The 17,619-nt window shown below is 47.5% G+C and overlaps 1 protein-coding gene across 1 annotated transcript in view; it reads right to left on the bottom strand.

Moving 5' to 3' along the window:
* The window catches only part of TEX264 (testis expressed 264, ER-phagy receptor), a 66,856-nt gene extending 60,745 nt beyond the window's left edge, over positions 1 to 6,111 (bottom strand). The window contains exon 1 of the mRNA XM_068253007.1: positions 5,622 to 6,111. Within this exon, the coding sequence (XP_068109108.1) occupies positions 5,622 to 5,888 (267 nt within the window). The 5' untranslated portion in view covers positions 5,889 to 6,111. The remainder of the gene's footprint in view (positions 1 to 5,621) is intronic.
* Between the last annotated feature and the right edge of the window lie 11,508 nt (positions 6,112 to 17,619).

The raw sequence follows: 17,619 nt of genomic DNA, 5'->3' as shown, positions 1-17,619 counted from the left end.
GGAGCAAACTGCAAATCTGAATGTAAATCGGAAGTAAAAACAGATTAAAAAGCGGAATCTGAATCTGAATTGCTTGCAGTGTGCAAGAGGCCTTAATGCGGCGAAATTGTGTCAGAGAGTAATAGATGTCCCCTAACGCACTGGTATGTTTACTTTTGTGCGATTTTAACAATACAGATTCTCTTTAAACTGCTCTTACAAAGCACACTGTACGTCAGGTGCTACTATCACTCCCACTTTACTCTGGGCCCCACCTAAGGCCCAGTTCACATTGGACAAATCAAAAACTGATCCATGAAATTAATCAGCTTTTATTGGGAATCAGTTTTTATCCATGCACAGTCAATGCACCGTGTCAGTCGCTGTGGAATTAGTGCAGACTCCCCAAACTCGCATTACATGCCAAACCGATCCCTTCTAACAGAGTAATGTGAATTGTGAATGGATCCTATTGATTAACATAAGATTTGTTCACCTCTGTTAGCATCTGGTCCGTGTACCGTTTTTATGCTGGGAATACACCATACAATATTATGTTAGATTTTTCTGTTATGCTGGGAATACACGGGTCGACCCCCGCCGCCGTCCGGATCGATTCCCGCTCGTCCCCGCGGGCGCTTGCTTATCTTCCGCTCGACTCCCCGCTATTGTCCGCCGCTTGGAATAGATATGGCGGGTCATCGGACCTGTCGGATATTATCAATCGAGCCATCAGCGGCTCGATTGATAAGCCTGCCTCGACTCCGTGTATGCCGAGCATTAGATATTTTGTTAGAAAGCATAATTAGATTATTTTCTGTAGAGAATGGTCATTACCTCTGGTGCATTGTCTTCTGATTATCTCCTGCTGAGTAGAACAATGCCTAATTGCTCGGCAGATAGATGGTAAGATGGATACATTTCCAACATGTTCAACTTTATCTATCTGGCAGGTAAATATAACAGAAAATTGTATGGTGTATTCCCAGCATTAAGGTGGCCATACACTGGTCGATGTGCCATTAGATCGACCAGCTGACAGATCCCTATCTGATCGAATCTGATCAGAGAGGGATCGTATGGCTGCCTTTACTGCAAACAGATTGTGAATCGATTTCAGCCTTAAACCGATTCACCATCTGCTGAGCTGCTCCTGCCGCCTGTCCCCCCCCCCGTATACATTACCTGAGGCTGGCTCCCGGGCATCTTCTCCGCATTGCACGGCTCTGTTCCGGCTCCATTACGGCGCTTCCTGTGTTACTCCGTGACCAGGAAGTTCAAATAGAGCGCCCTCTATTTGAACTTCCTGGTCACTGCAGTGACACAGGAAGCGCCGGGATGGATGGAGCCGGAACAGAGCCGTGCAGTGCGGAGAAGACGCCCGGGAGCCAGCCTCAGGTAATGTATACTTGATCGGATCGGCCGCCGCTAGCGACGCGCACTTTACCCGCGGGCGATCAAGGGTAATTTCGACGGACCGATCCGATTTCGGGAGGAAATCGGATCGGCGGCTGCGTTTACCGCGAACGATTGGCAGCAGATTAGATCCCAGGATCGAATCTGCTGTCGAAACGGCCGCGAGCCGAGCCAGTGTATGGCCTGCTTTATGCTGGGGATACACGGTACGACCTGGCGGCTCGATTAGCCGCCGGATCGACTCCCGCCGCAGTCCGGATCGATTCCCGCTCATCCCCGCGGGCGCTTCCTTATCTTCCGCTCGACTTACCGCTATTGTCCGCCCGCAGGGATCGAGCGGGTTCATCGGACCTGTCGGAAATTATCAATCGAGCCATCAGCGGCTCGATTGATAAGGGGGAAAACGTACCGTGTATCCCCAGCATTAGTCCCAATGTGAACCGGGCCAAACTGCTTTTTTCCATTAACCCACGTTTACTCTATAAGCAAATGCATCTTACCCTGAGGCCCCATTTACACTTAAAGGACCACTACCACGAAACATTACATTTTCAAACACCCCCACAGTAGTTACAGCAATCATACAGACTATTCAGTGTCATTTATTTCAATGTATTGCATGGCCCTTTAAAGATCCATATAACATTGTGTACTGTATACGTCAGTCCACCCCCCCCCCCCCCCCCCCGAGCTGACAAGGTCCTTGCAGCACCCACTCTCTGCCTGAGAAGCATTGTGAAGAGATTTAGCAGCTCTGCGTCTGCTCATCATTACAAGCAGCGAGTAGACTGGTCGGGGAGAGCAGCTCCGAGGTAACTTATTACACAGCCATGTCCCGCTCCCGCGCCGTGGTGAGAGCTGTCTCACAATGCTTTTCAGGCAGAGAGTGGGGGCTGCAAGGACCTTGTCAGCTCGGGGGTTTTCATGAGGGTTTATGGCAGTTAGAAAGCTGGGGCACTGGAAGGATTATACCACAGTTACTTGTTTGTTTTCAACTACTGATAAGGCTTCCCCTATGATGGGTTTATAGATGCAGAAGTCCGTCAGTTGGAATGCAAGGAGTGACGTTTACAGTATACAGTGTTATATGGATCTTTAAAAGGGCCATGCAATACATTGAAATATCCTATTTCATATAAAAGTCCACATAGACATCATTCAGGAGTTCTCAAATGCCGTTCTCATATGCAATTTCTTGATCTCTTGTGCCACCATCACCATGGACACCCAACAGTAAACCGACTAACCAGATGTATTGGCCACTGTTAGACTGGCCAACCATGCACAAATCCAGGAGCCTTAGTACTTCAGGATCCTGGTACCGCTGTGATGCTGTCCGTTTAGACCACCATCATCCTCCCCATAATCCATGCAAAGTACCTCAAAGAAATAGCCTCCATAGCATAACTCCGTATAAAACTTAAAACTTTAATTATAAAATTGCACAACTGACTTTCAGAGTAATGTCCATGGCTTCCTATAGCTCAGTTCCCACTATACACATTGGACTCAATTCACTAAGATCATGCTGGAGATAATAAGGCAAGAGAAAACTTACCACCACACAGCAAGAGAGTTATCTTACCTCTTCATTCCTTAAGTTACCTCCTCTGTAGTTATTTTCACACGCAGTTAATAAACAGCCTGTCTTTAAAGGGACTCCGAGCTCTGAAAAAAATGGAAAGTTGTACTCACCAGGGGCTTTTTCCAGCCCAGTGCTGGTCGGGAGGTCCCACGCCGGCGTCCTGGCTCCTCTCCTTCTCCCCGCTCCGGAATGGCTGGCAGGCCGCAGCCCGGGCGACACTCTCCCGAGTGTCGGGCTGCTTCTTCCGCATATGACGCGGATTACGTCACACGCCGGCCGCCTCGCGTCATCACGGCGGCCGGCGTGAAAGTACTGCGCATGCGCGCTTTGTTCGCGCATGCGCAGTACTTTCACGCCGGCCGCCGTGATGACGCGAGGCGGCCGGCGTGTGACGTAATCCGCGTCATATGCGGAAGAAGCAGCCCGACACTCGGGAGAGTGTCGCCCGGGCTGCGGCCTGCCAGCCATTCCGGAGCGGGGAGAAGGAGAGGAGCCAGGACGCCGGCGTGGGACCTCCCGACCAGCACTGGGCTGGAAAAAGCCCCTGGTGAGTACAACTTTCCATTTTTTTCAGAGCTCGGAGTCCCTTTAAAGGTAAGGTTCAGGGACGAGTAAAAAAAAAAAAATCCCCATCCGCTTACCTGGGGCTTCCTCCAGCCCGTGGCAGGCAGGAGGTGCCCTCGGCGCCACTCCGCAGGCTCCCGGTGGTTCTGAGCCTGCGCAGTACAGCCCGGAAGACGTCCGATGACGTCAGCGCGCCGCCGTGAGGCGCATTTTGGAGCGCAAAAAAAGCCCGGCCTGGCCAGGTCGGGTACCGGAGACCACCAGGAGCCTGCGGAGCGGCGCCGAGGGCACCTCCTGCCTGCCACGGGCTGAAGGAAGCCCCAGGTAAGCGGATGCAGATTTTTTTTTTTTTTTTTTTTACTCGACCCTGAACCTTCCCTTTAACTGTGGAGTCATTTTAAGGATTGAGGAGTTAACTTAAAGACAGAAAAGGTAAGGTTTGCCTGAGGTAAACTGTTTTCTGAATACTACATACCTCATCACCATGGTGACCACTCTAGAAACATTATTAAAGACAGGAGATAGTGAATTTATGCCATTGTAACTGAAAGCTTTTTCACAATGCACTGCTATGGAAAGTTAAAACGCATCAGTTTTTCATCATATAGTGTAAAAGAGGCCTGGGCCCCCTGCTTTTGCCATGGTCAGGCCTCTACATCCCCTCCTTTTACCCCAGCCAGGCTACTCCATCACCCCCTAATTTTGCATAATGTTTGTCATTCACCCCAATCCCATCCACTGCACAATCCTACTTTATTCCATTATCTTAATTTGCTCCAGACACCTCCATCACTTTTTTTATTTTTACCCCAGCCAAAGTTATCCACCACCTCTTTTTTGCATCAGATCTTTGCATCACCCTCATTTTCTTCAATCCCCTCCATCAACCCCTCTGTCCCTAATGCTTTCTATTACTGAACCTTTATTTACCTCAGACTCTTTCGTTACCTCGTTCTATGAAGGTCTCCTCTGTCACCTCAGCAACTCATCTTTACCAAAGACTCCTCCAACCCTGGACCCTTCCATAACCTCATTGTCACCAATCCACTCCAGTTCAGTAATTTACCCCAGTCTCCTACATCCTCTCTCTTGATGTCAGAGCCCACCGTCTCAGCTATTTACCCTGATCGTTCCATCAGCTCTTTTTAGCCCTCACATCTGGCACTGACATTCCATACAGACATTCAGCGATGTGTCACCTGAAACAATGGTTTATTTAGGCTACATTCACAGTGGGGCATTGCAGTGCAACAACGGCTTTGTAAGGCGGCTTGCTGCACTGCAATGCACTACCTAAGAAACGATGACAGTGCGGGGGGTGCGTGGCGGTATAATGCTTTGTTACCGCAAAATGTGCACCTTAACAGTTACAGAGAATCATACTTTTCACTGAATGTATGCGACACAACCATCGGATAAGGTGCAGTGCCACTTTCACAATCTGTTGTGTTGCGTTTCTGCTGTTACAGGGAGCACAACGCAACTCCCACTGTGAACCGTCCTAGCCATAGTTTTGAATGACAGCTAAAGAATTGATGACTGTACATACACACTGCTCAGGTACTCCAAGAAGCCTATTTTGTTTCATCAAGAAGGGAGGATGAACAATAATGTATCAACTGCTTATGGTTGTTACTGAAGCTACCTGGTGGGCCACTAAGGACTGGTTCACACTTGAGCGCTTTTCAGAGCTTCACCGATTACCAGCGATCAGCAAAGCGCTGCTGATAATGTATCCCTATGGGACCATTCTAAATCTCTGATTGATATAAGTCACAAACGTGCTGCATGCATAGCTTTGGAGGTGATTGCATTGTGATTATCGTTCTCTTGAACGGGATATCAAAACGTAAATCAGGACACAAAACCCCGCTCACGATTTGCGTTCCGAGTGTGACCCGACTGTAAGGAAGTCTGCATCAATGTTTCACAGATAGATTTTTGCTCAAGACAGCAACAAGCGATCTAGCGTCTCAGGTCTATTAGGATATGGAATTCTAGCAGTCGCTTAACCCTGCACATCTCTGTCATCTATTTTACCTCCAGCCCCCCCCCCCCCATTCTTTGTGCATCTCACCTTCATGGGGTTGTCGTAGTAGACCCCGATGGAGACCAGTTTGGGTGCCAGGCTGACACTCTCTGTATACAGGTTGCCGCTCTCATCGTACGGTCCCACGCGGAACTTGTAGGCGACCACGACTCCGCGGATTGGCGGTGGCCCAGCCCTCACCTCCACCTCTGTCAGCAGCCCCGAGTACACAGCCAGCCCAAACAGGGTGAGCAGGAGAAGGGCTATCAGCGCTGCAATCAGAGAGATCAGCACCCACTCCGGTACCGAGCTCATCTTTACAGCTACTGCTGCCGACAGCTGCCCCGCCTCCTCAGAACCGAAAGCCCCGCCTCCTGAACCCCGCCCCCAGACCGAACAGTGCCAGCAGCACGAAGACCACCAGAGCAGCAAGGACGGAAACCAGAAGCCAGTCCGGCAGCGTGGTCATCACCGAACTAAGCGCTCACTGACACTGACAGACTGACTGCTGTCACCTGCACGTCACCGAACACTCTCCTCCTACACGTCCGCCCCACCTCCCTCACCACTCCCTAAGCCCCGCCCCTAGCACTCTTCTCCTAGTCGTTCGTTCCACCTACACTTCCCTCATTACTCACTTACCTGAAGCCCCGCCCCATCATTTTCCTCAACACTCGCTACCTGAAGTCCCACCTCAAGCCCTCCCCTCCTACATTGTCCCTACGTCACTTTCTACAGCGAGGCGAATGGGCGTCATGTGACTGATCAGCTGACTATGTGACTCATCAGCTGACTTATGAGGGGTGGGAACATTATGGTTATATGAAGCGTTTCCATGGAAATACGCAGCCGCTAATTTTGTAGAGATGGGAAGTCCGGATCTTTTCAATGATTCGAATCGGATCATTGAAAAGATCAGGATCTTTGATCCGAATCTCGAATCATTTTACCAGGGAAGCATTGGGGGGAGGGGGGAGTGAAATGACTAGCAGGACAGTAGAGATGGGAAGTTCGGATCTTTTCAATGATCCGGATGATTCGAATCGGATCATTGAAGAGATCCGGATCTTTGATTCGAATCTCGGATCATTTTACTACCGGAAGCATTCGGGGGTGAAATGAACAGCAGGACAGGTCTGTGGACAGGAGAAGGGGAGGGGGCTGGACACACAGAGAAGGGGAGAAGATGGACAGAGGGCAGGGAGTGGACAGAGAAGGGAGGAGGGACGAGCAGAGAGCAGAAATGTTTGCACGTAATACCCACATGCTGAAGTCATATGCTTTACATATATGTCACCTATATGTTCATCTGTACATTTTGAAAGAAAAGGTCGCACAGTGAAAGAAAGCATTCCCAGAAGATAAGTGCAGCTGTTTAGTGCCGAGTGCAGGAGGATTATATTGCCTTTCAATCACAGTGCCTGCAAAGTTACTGAGCTGTGCTGAGCCAAAAGCTTCCCATGTGTTCACTGTGCAGCACTACGGAACAGCCAGCCTATAATGGGCAGCACATTGCAGCCAGTATGTGTGCTCTACACATATCTGGCAGTGGCACCCATGTCCCCTGTCTCTCATCTACCTGTCTCCCTGCAAGGCTGGCTCCTCTCCAACTCAGCGATCCATCCCTGCTGTGCTTCCAAGACCCCGCTGCCCGCTGAGAGGGGGCGTGTCGCTCCTGGCCCCGCCCCTTTTGCGATCCGAATCACTCATTTTGATGATTCGGATGATCGACTCATAAAATAGATTCGGATCAAAGATCCGAATCGTTCATGATCCGGACAACACTACAGGACAGGACTTTCCCTGCAGTGGACAGAGAAGGGGAGGGGGGTGGACAGACAGAGAAGGGGGGGATAGTGGACAGACAAGGGCTGGGAGTGGACAGAGAAGGGAGGAGGTGGACGAAGAGGGGTGAGCAGAGAGCAGAAAGCAACAGTTTTTGCAGCCAATTGTGTGCCGTCTCTTTTGTTTGTTTATGGTGATCCAGCGACCGCTTGGGCAATCCGGTCGAGACTGAGCAACGGCAAAGTGTACAGGTCATACATACCTGGTATACTACTTGCCTGGAAATTTGAGCGCTCAGGACAGCCGGATAGAAGAATATCAGTAGATTCACCGATATAGGTGCGAATATGTGAAAATTGGTTTGGTCCTGAAGTGGTTAAACAATGCATATTGCCTGGCAGTCCTGCTGATCCTCTGCCTCTAATACTTTTAGTCATAGACCCTGAACAAGCATGCATATAAGATGTCTGATAAAAATGTGACAAGATTAGCTGCATGCTTGTTTCAGGTGTGTGATTCAGACACTACTGATGCAAGATGTCAGCAGCACAGCACTGCCAGGCAACTGTTATAGTTTAAGAAAGAAATATGGCAGCTTCCTTATGTCTCTTACATCAAGTTCCCAAAATTATAGTGTTGTCCGAATCATGAACGATTCGGATCTTTGATCCGAATCTCTTTTTTGTGAGTCGAATCATCCGGATCACCAAAATGAACGATTCAGTTCACAAAGGGGGTGGAGCCAGGAGCGGCACGCCCCCCTCTCAGCGGGCAGGGGGGTCCTGGAAGCAGAGCAGAGATGGATCGCTCAGTTGGAGGGGAGCCAGCTTTGCAGGGACAGGTAGATGAGAGAGAGGACATGGGTGCCACTGCCAGATATGTGTAGAGCACACGTACTGGCTGTAATGTGCTGCTCATTTTAGGCTGTCTGTTCCGTAGTTGTGCATAGTGAACAAATGGGAAACTTTTGGCTCAGAAGCACAGCTCAGTAACTTTGCAGACAGCGTGCTGGGCTAGAATGACAGGGCAGGCACTGTGATCAGTGTTGCCAACTCGTCAGTAAGGAAAGCAGCTATTGGGTGTCCTAGAAGTCGCTGGATGACGTAATCTCGTAATTTGCATAACAGCTCCACCCCGACCCCGCCCTAGATGACATCATCACATAATTTGCATAATGACTCCACCCATCTCTCTCTGACTCAAGCAGCAGCGCCGATCAGCACCTCTTACGGCTCCACCCCCACACATCATGATCCAGTGACCGGCCCACACCTGACGTCACTCACTGCCCCGCTCACACCAGCAACTTGCAAGAGCGCCTGCAATGGGAGCAGGAAGGGGCTACTGTGAGTGACGTCCCTGGCCCTGACTGGTCTGGAAGCAAGGTTCCTGGCTGTCTGTGCGGTGATTGGTTGCCCCGCCTGTACTGGGCGACTACCAGGTGGCTTGATGGGGGGGGGGGGGGACTCCCGAGAGGGGACAGGCCAGGCAGCTGTCTCTGTGTGTGAGTGGCATGCTTTTTGGGATGGCCGATGGGGAGGGTCCGGCAGCCGGCATGGCAACTTAGAGTCACCCAAGTCTTCAATAACAGGAGACAAAGTCGCCAGATTTGTCGCTAGTAGCTTTTTTAAAAAACTGTCGCTAGAGGGATGTCAAAAGTCGCTAAATATAGCGACAAAGTAGCTAAGTTGGCAACACTGACTGTGATTGCTGTGCAATATGATCCTCCTGCGGCTCTAAACAGCTGCACTTCACTTCTCCCTAAATTTATGATGAGTGTTGGAGGTGAGAAAAGGACACATTGGGAAATGCTTTCTTTCACTGTGAGACTTTTGCAAAGTATACAGATGAACATATAGGTGAAATATATTTAAAGCATATGATTGCAACATGTGGGTAATGTGTGCAAAAAACATTTATATTATGGATCAAAGCACTGCAGTACATGTTACAGACTTCCATCCTTCCTCAGATGCGTTGCGTTGCATCAGAGGAAGGACGGAAGTCCGTAACATGTAATGCAGTGCTTTGCTCCATAATACACAGCAACAGTTTTTGCAGCCAATTGTGTGCCGTCTATTTCGTTTGTTTATGGTGACCCTTTTAATATGTACATAATAAATATATCAGCCTCCATATCCCTCTCACTTCAGGTTCCCTGTAACAAGAGTGTGGTCCAACAAGTCCCATTTGTCCCATTATAGAAAGACAAAAGCAAATTCCGCTGGTCCTACTAGTGGTACTCTTGCCGTGAGGGGAAAGGGTGTCAACGCTTTCAGTGTCAGTGTTGCAATCAGACACCACCTCCGCGGGGGCGGAGGTGGTGTCAGCGGCTTGGGGGTAGAAGCCTCAGGTATTAAGTCCCCTCCGTTCCTTGCGGCGGGTCACCTGCCAATTATTCATCTAACTAGACAAATAGCACTGCGACTGCCCGGCTGTTGCCGCGTGCGTCCTCGCTCCCACTCCCTTCTCCGGGAGCCTACTACGCAGGCGCAGTACGAATATTTCTTGTACTATGCCTGCACAGTAAGCTCCCGATGACGCACGGGGGAGCAAGGACATGCGTGGCCATGGCCGCTCAGCCGCAGTGCTACTCATCTAGTTAGACGAATAATTGGTAGGTGACCCACAGCAAAGAATGGAGGGGGCTTCCGTGACGGCGTGGGTCTTGATAGCTTCAGGGGGCTGGTAGAAGCCCCAAGCAAGTGACTTTTTTTTTTTTTTTTAAACGGCCACATAACCCCTTTCAGGCCTAGTTCACAGTGCTCAGTTGCGTTGCAGAATAATTCTGCATGTCAACTCAGTGACCATACAAGTCTATGGGCCTGTTCACAGTACTGTGTTGTAATGGATCACTTTATTCTAACTCACTGCATGCAGGCTTTGCATTAAAGTCTATATCCAGCCTCTATTGCAGTTCACACTCATAACACAAGCATTATGCAATGAACCACTTTGAACCTAGCCCTAATGCTAGTTTCACAGTGGTCAGTTGCATAACTCACGCATTATAATGACTGTGAATTGCAATGGACACTGGCCAATGGCCATAGACTTTAATACAAAGCCTGCATGCAGCAAGTTAGATAACATGATCCGTTACTGTGAACAGGCCCATAGAATTATATGCGCAGTGAGTTGACATGCAGAATTATTCTGCAACGCAACTGACCACTTTGAACCGGGCCTTAACCACTTAAGGACCGTGGTGTTAAACCATCCTAGTGACCAGGCCCTTTAATAATTAGGCCATTGTAGCATTAAGGCCTCGCTGCAGGGTCGTACAACCTATCACACTAGTGATTCCACCCTCCTTTTCTGCCTTGTTCAGATTGTGCATGAAGAATGTGTAATAGAGGAACAATCTCCTCCTTCCCCTGCAGAGTACCTGCACATCACTCTTACATGTACCCACCAGGGGCGTAGCAATAGGGGGTGCAGAGGTAGCGACCGCATCGGGGCCCTTGGGCCAGAGGGGCCCCGAAGGGCCCTCCCTCAACTACGGTATTAGCTTTCTATTGGTCCTGTGCTCATAATAATCACTTCTATACAGGGAGTGCAGAATTATTAGGCAAATGAGTATTTTGACCACATCATCCTCTTTATGCATGTTGTCTTACTCCAAGCTGTATAGGCTCGAAAGCCTACTACCAATTAAGCATATTAGGTGATGTGCATCTCTGTAATGAGAAGGGGTGTGGTCTAATGACATCAACACCCTACAACAGGTGTGCATAATTATTAGGCAACTTCCTTTCCTTTGGCAAAATGGGTCAAAAGAAGGACTTGACAGGCTCAGAAAAGTCAAAAATAGTGAGATATCTTGCAAAGGGATGCAGCACTCTTAAAATTGCAAAGCTTCTGACGTGTGATCATCGAACAATCAAGCGTTTCATTCAAAATAGTCAACAGGGTCGCAAGAAGCGTGTGGAAAAACCAAGGCGCAAAATAACTGCCCATGAACTGAGAAAAGTCAAGCGTGCAGCTGCCAAGATGCCACTTGCCACCAGTTTGGCCATATTTCAGAGCTGCAACATCACTGGAGTGCCCAAAAGCACAAGGTGTGCAATACTCAGAGACATGGCCAAGGTAAGAAAGGCTGAAAGACGACCACCACTGAACAAGACACACAAGCTGAAACGTCAAGACTGGGCCAAAAAATATCTCAAGACTGATTTTTCTAAGGTTTTATGGACTGATGAAATGAGAGTGAGTCTTGATGGGCCAGATGGATGGATCCGTGGCTGGATTGGTAAAGGGCAGAGAGCTCCAGTCCGACTCAGACGCCAGCAAGGTGGAGGTGGAGTACTGGTTTGGGCTGGTATCATCAAAGATGAGCTTTTGGGGCCTTTTCGGGTTGAGGATAGAGTCAAGCTCAACTCCCAGTCCTACTGCCAGTTTCTGGAAGACACCTTCTTCAAGCAGTGGTACAGGAAGAAGTCTGCATCCTTCAACAAAAACATGATTTTCATTAAGGACAATGCTCCATCACACGTGTCCAAGTACTCCACAGCGTGGCTCGCAAGAAAGGGTATAAAAGAAGAAAAACTAATGACATGGCCTCCTTGTTCACCTGATCTGAACCCCATTGAGAACCTGTGGTCCATCATAAAATGTGAGATTTATAAGGAGGGAAAACAGTACACCTCTCTGAACAGTGTCTGGGAGGCTGTGGTTGCTGCTGCACGCAATGTTGATGGTGAACAGATCAAAACACTGACAGAATACATGGATGGCAGGCTTTTGAGTGTCCTTGCAAAGAAAGGTGGCTATATTGGTCACTGATTTGTTTTTGTTTTGTTTTTGAATGTCAGAAATGTATATTTGTGAATGTTGGGATGTTATATTGGTTTCACTGGTAAAAATAAATAATTGAAATGGGTATATATTTGTTTTTTGTTAAGTTGCCTAATAATTATGCACAGTAATAGTCACCTGCACACACAGATATCCCCCTAAAATAGCTAAAACTAAAAACAAACTAAAAACAACTTTCAAAAATATTCAGCTTTGATATTAATTCGTTTTTTGGGTTCATTGAGAACATGGTTGTTGTTCAATAATAAAATTATTCCTCAAAAATACCACTTGCCTAATAATTCTGCACTCCCTGTAGATACTTTGAATAGTGGTAATCATTAACAAACTGGTCCCCATCCCCTTCTTGCACCTCTGACACTGTAGTTGCCATTGTCAGGTTTTGGTGCGCTGTATCAATTGTTATGTATAGAGTGCTTAGGGGGCCCCATTGTAAAACTTGCATCGGGGCCCACAGCTCCTTAGCTACGCCACTGGTACCCACAGTTACATTGCCTAGGGCCTGATAGATGTTCTTTGTTCCGGTCTGTACCTTTTTACAAGTACTCTTATCAAGGACTAGTTTTAGCCTAAAGGGAATAAATATAGTAGTCTACATATCCTTTTCACTTCAGTTGTCTTGTAAAATTCCTAAGCGTTGGCAGTTAAGAGACGAATTTCACGTTACATACTGTTAATCAACAAAATTGTAATATGCAAATTAGAGGAGTCGGAGGAATCCTAAACTGAGGAGTCAGTCAATGGATTTTTGGACCGACTCCACAGCCCTGATTACGCGTGCATCTGATGTGAAATGTCGCTTGCGATCGTCGCAGTTTTGTAACATAATCATTTGGAATAACGGTGTGCGTGAACATTGTTTAAACTACTTGTCGTTTCTTTTTGCCAGGTAATGTCATTTGTGCCGACCGACTTTAATCTAGTGTGTGTACAGACTTTTACTTGGGTCTCTGTCTGGTGGATCGGGTGACAAGTGGCTGCAGATATCTTCAAGATCCCAGGCCTGGCCCTGTTGGATAAATTGATTTGGCCAGGTAGATTCTCACTTGCCAGTTGTACTCTACAAGACTCATACACACACCTGACTAGAGGCAGCTGATAATCAGGGGTGTGTACAATGGCTCCTAACCCCCAACCTGCAAGTGATTCACCCCGCGAATCAACTCACCCCCAGCAATGGACAATTCTTTTGCCCTTGCTGCTGCCCCGCATGTGCTGCTCCTTCATCCCCCTGCATAGTAACAGAGCTCGTTGTCAGCTACACAGTTGACACACGTCTGTGCAGCCCAGCGATGCTGCCCAGGTCCCGATCCCCAACAGTCAACATCCATCAAAGGTGTGTACACTCCTATGTACTCTGCACATTAACTATAATCTCATGTCTACAGGTAGCTTTATTGTTCCCTTATCCTGCACACGTGTCATATTGATGCGATGGTATACTTGCAACACAACAAGCTTGCATAAACAGACAGTATTACAAGTGGCCACACACCATACGCTTTTTTTCTACATTTCTTTTAAATTCAAGGATTGCAATCAATTTTTTTGATTGTAACAAAAATCTGACCAATGTACCACACGTGTTAAATTTTTCTCCAATTACGGAAAAAAAAAAATGATTGAAAACTCTGAGAAAATTGCTTGGGTGTATATTTGAAATAACGGACAATCTACCCTACACCATTAAATTTTGATCAGAAAAATCCACCACTCCCGATCGACTTATATCGAAATAAGAAATCTGATGTGATTTCTTGCTCAACTTTTGATTTTTCAGGAAATGTGATGGTTTTTAACAAATCGCCATCAAATCGGATCATTTTATTATATCAGGTGTGGCCGCTAATGATCCAGTCTTTTTTGTCCAGTCTTACGAATGCGTAGGATAGAAACACACTCGGCAGAATCCCATATGCGTTTTCCGTAGCACATTGTAGAAAACGCATATGCGATTCTGCCTAATGTGTTCCTACCTAAACCTCCCTGGCAGTACGCAGTTTCAGATGCATCCGCGGGAGGATTTTTTTAAAAATAAAATTTGATTTAAATGTTTAAGCTAGCACTTCGCTAGCTAAATATGCCCCCAAGTCCTCTGGCACCCCTCTGATCCCCCCGATCGCCGCCGGCAATATTTACCGTCCGCGATCCCGCGAGAGCCGCAGCTTCACTGTTTTGCTTCAGTCGTCACTATGGCGACGATCGGACATGACGTCATTGACATCATGACGTCATGCGCAGTCCCAGTCCTCCCCATAGCGAAGCCTGGAGCTGATTGGGAGGCTGCGCCATCGCGGGATCCCTGGGGGGTACGTATAATTTCGGTGATTTGGGGGATAGCGGAGGCACTTGGGGGGAATATTTAGCTAGCGAAGTGCTAGATTAAACATTTAAAACAATTTTTAATTTAAAAAAATTCTCAGGGGGCCATGCGATCCTCCACAGCGGCTAGCTTGATCGTGAATCTATCGTTTGGATACTTTGCAATCCCTTATATTACATGGAAATAGTAAGATTGGACAAAAAAAATATTGGATCATTAGTATGCACTGTAATAGTCATAGTAGCATTTGGATCTGTGCAAGTCCCCAATGTAAGTATTTGTTCAGGAACTCTGCGCAGGTTAGCTGCGTGTATGAATTACACATGATGCAAGTGTTGAGCCAGCATAACTCAGCAGCACCTCAGGGAATCCCAGAGCTGCAGCCTAATTACTCCTGTACCATGCGCTGACATTTCTATACCTGCAAACTATCTGATCCTCCCTGCAAATAGAAAAAACTGTGACAGCAAGCTTGGACTGGTAAAGGGGAAAGAATGCTCAAAGTAAACCTGTAACAAGAGAAACAAGCTATATTCTTGGCAGTACTTCTGATCCTTTACAATTTCCAGTCCCAGTCCTGGCTAAAATTGGATAATACTGGATATCTAGATGATTCAGCAAACCTGGTGTAAATTTATTAAAAAGCGACTGCCGTAAGGGCTCGTTGTCAAGTTGTGTCATTTAAAGCAGGGGTCCCCAACCTTTTCCAGCCCGGGGACCACTTTCTGACCAAATTTTTCTCCGGGGACTGCGGGGAGGCTGTTTCGGAGTGCACGCGTTCTGGTGGACAGTATCGTGCGCAGCAGGTTACGTGGGTGGGGGGGCTGTTGTCTTTGGGGTGCGGCAGCATAGCTAGCATAGTTGCCCCAGTATGGCTAGTATAGTTACCCCAGTATAGCTAGTATAGCGCCCTAGTATGGGTAGTATAGTGCCCAGTATAGCGCCCCAGTATAGCTAGTATAGCGCCCCAGTATAGTGACAACCATGCGGCCGCCGCTGCTGTTACCTTAGCCGGCAGCCGCTTAATCAATATTCCCCTCTCATGCCGTGTAGCGATTCCCAGCAGCGCGCCCCGTGGCTGCTGTGAGGAGGAGGCAGGAAGCAGGAGAGAACGGCTCCTTGTAGTGGCGATGTGTATTACCGTTACTATGGGAACCTCTCTCTCTTGCTTCTTGCCTCCTCCTCACAGGGCGCGCTGCTGGGAATCACTACACGGCATGAGAGGGGAATATAGATTAAGCGGCCGCCGGCTAAGGTAACAGCAGTGGCAGCCGAGGGGGAGCGGGGGGTCTCAAAAGGACTGTCCCACGGCCCAACTGCAAACGTCCCACGGACCGGCAGTGGGCCGCGGACCACAGGTTGGGGACCCCTAAAGGACCACTATAGTGAAAAACGTAAAAAAAAAAAGCCATAAGTTACTTTTCTCCTGTTTTGCTGTCACTTACAGTGGGTAGTGGAAATCTGACAGAAATGACAGATTTTGGTCTAGCCCATCTCCACACTTGGGGATTGGCAGTTGCTCTGTCCAACTGACAAAAACGTTGCAGCAGAAGCTGGCCAGCAACCTTGTATAAATTCTTTTCAGGTAAAGTCTTTATAAAGACTGAAAAGAGAGAGCTTTTAAAGCCTTGCTGAGAATTCCCCATGAAGAGATAGATTAGTCCTGTCAGATTTCTACTACGTAAGGTGGGTACACACGTCAGATAAAAGTCTTTGGAAAATGAAAGATCACAGACCAATTTTACCCCCTTTCATGTAGTATGAGAGCCATACTCTACACAGTCTATTCTATGGAGCTGAACTCCCCATCAGATAAAAATCTTTGCAAAATGCTGCACACAAAGATGCTGTACACATGCAACAGACTATGAATGCGTTTTGCAGGAATGGATCTTTTGCAGGAACAGATCTTTTGCAGATACTGATCTGTTGCATGTGTACAGCATCTTTGTGTGCAGGATCTTGCAAAGATTTTTTTTCTGATGGGGAGTTCAGCTCTATAGAATAGACTGTGTAGAGTATGGCTCTCATACTACATGAAAGGGGGTAAAATTGGTCTGTGATCTTTCATTTTCCAAAGACTTTTATCTGATGTGTGTACCCACCTTTACTGTAGGTGACAGCAACATAGGAGAAAAGTAATTTATGGCTCATTTTTACCCTGGAAGAACCATAATTCTTATTTATATATGTTAACACGCATTTTAAATTTTACAATTTTTTGTGATAATGATCCTTTAAGACGCGCACAATAACTTGGCCTGTATGCAATTCACTTTTTCTCCAAGTTGATATTTTCACACCTGATCAAAAAAATTCTTTACAGCCCCAGCAAGCAAGAAACTACCCAAAATCAATTTTAGGCCCGGTGCACACCAAAAACCGCTAGCAGATCCGCTTTTTCTTATTTTTCTGAAGCGTTTCAGCTAGCATTTTGCGGTTTTGGGTAGTGGTTTTTGTGTAGCAGAATTCAGATATTGTTACAGTAAAGCCGTTACTGAACAGCTTCTGTAACAAAAACGCCTGCAAAACCGCTCTGAACTGCCGTGTTTCAGAGCGGTTTGCGTATTTCCTATACCTTACATTGGAGGCAAAAACGCCTCCGCAATACAAAAAATGCCTCACCCCGGGAGAATGCGTTTAAGTAAACCGCCTCCTGCTCTGGTGTGACCCACCCCACTGAAATACATTACCCTAGCGTATCCGCAGCCAAAACGCCTGAAAACTCGCTCGGTGTGCCCCAGCCCTAAAAGCACTTTTTCTACTACGTTGGAACTTTTTCTACTGTAAAATGCTGAAAAGTTATTTTAAAGAGAAGATTAAAAATTATCACCTAGGAGAAAACTAGAATTGCTTATGGGCTCATGTGTGAGAAAAAGTGAATTGCATATGGGTAAATGTGTGCAATCCGCTTTGTGATGTAATCCATCCAGGCTACATAAGCGATTTCTCATCCGATTGTACATTATTGCGTCTGCCAATGTTCCAGTTATCATACATCGCTGCACATCGAGAAAAGCGTTCACAAAATTGTACTCTGCAGGCAGGGCCGGCCCGCTCATGAGGCGGGGTGAAACTTTTGCCTCAGGCGGCAAAATTTCCAAGGGCGGCATCCGCCCA

The sequence above is a fragment of the Hyperolius riggenbachi genome, chromosome 9 (assembly GCF_040937935.1).
Source record: "Hyperolius riggenbachi isolate aHypRig1 chromosome 9, aHypRig1.pri, whole genome shotgun sequence".
NCBI classification, from domain to species: Eukaryota; Metazoa; Chordata; class Amphibia; order Anura; family Hyperoliidae; genus Hyperolius; species Hyperolius riggenbachi.
Note: the sequence above shows the minus strand (reverse complement) of the source record. Positions and strands in the feature narration are given on the sequence as shown.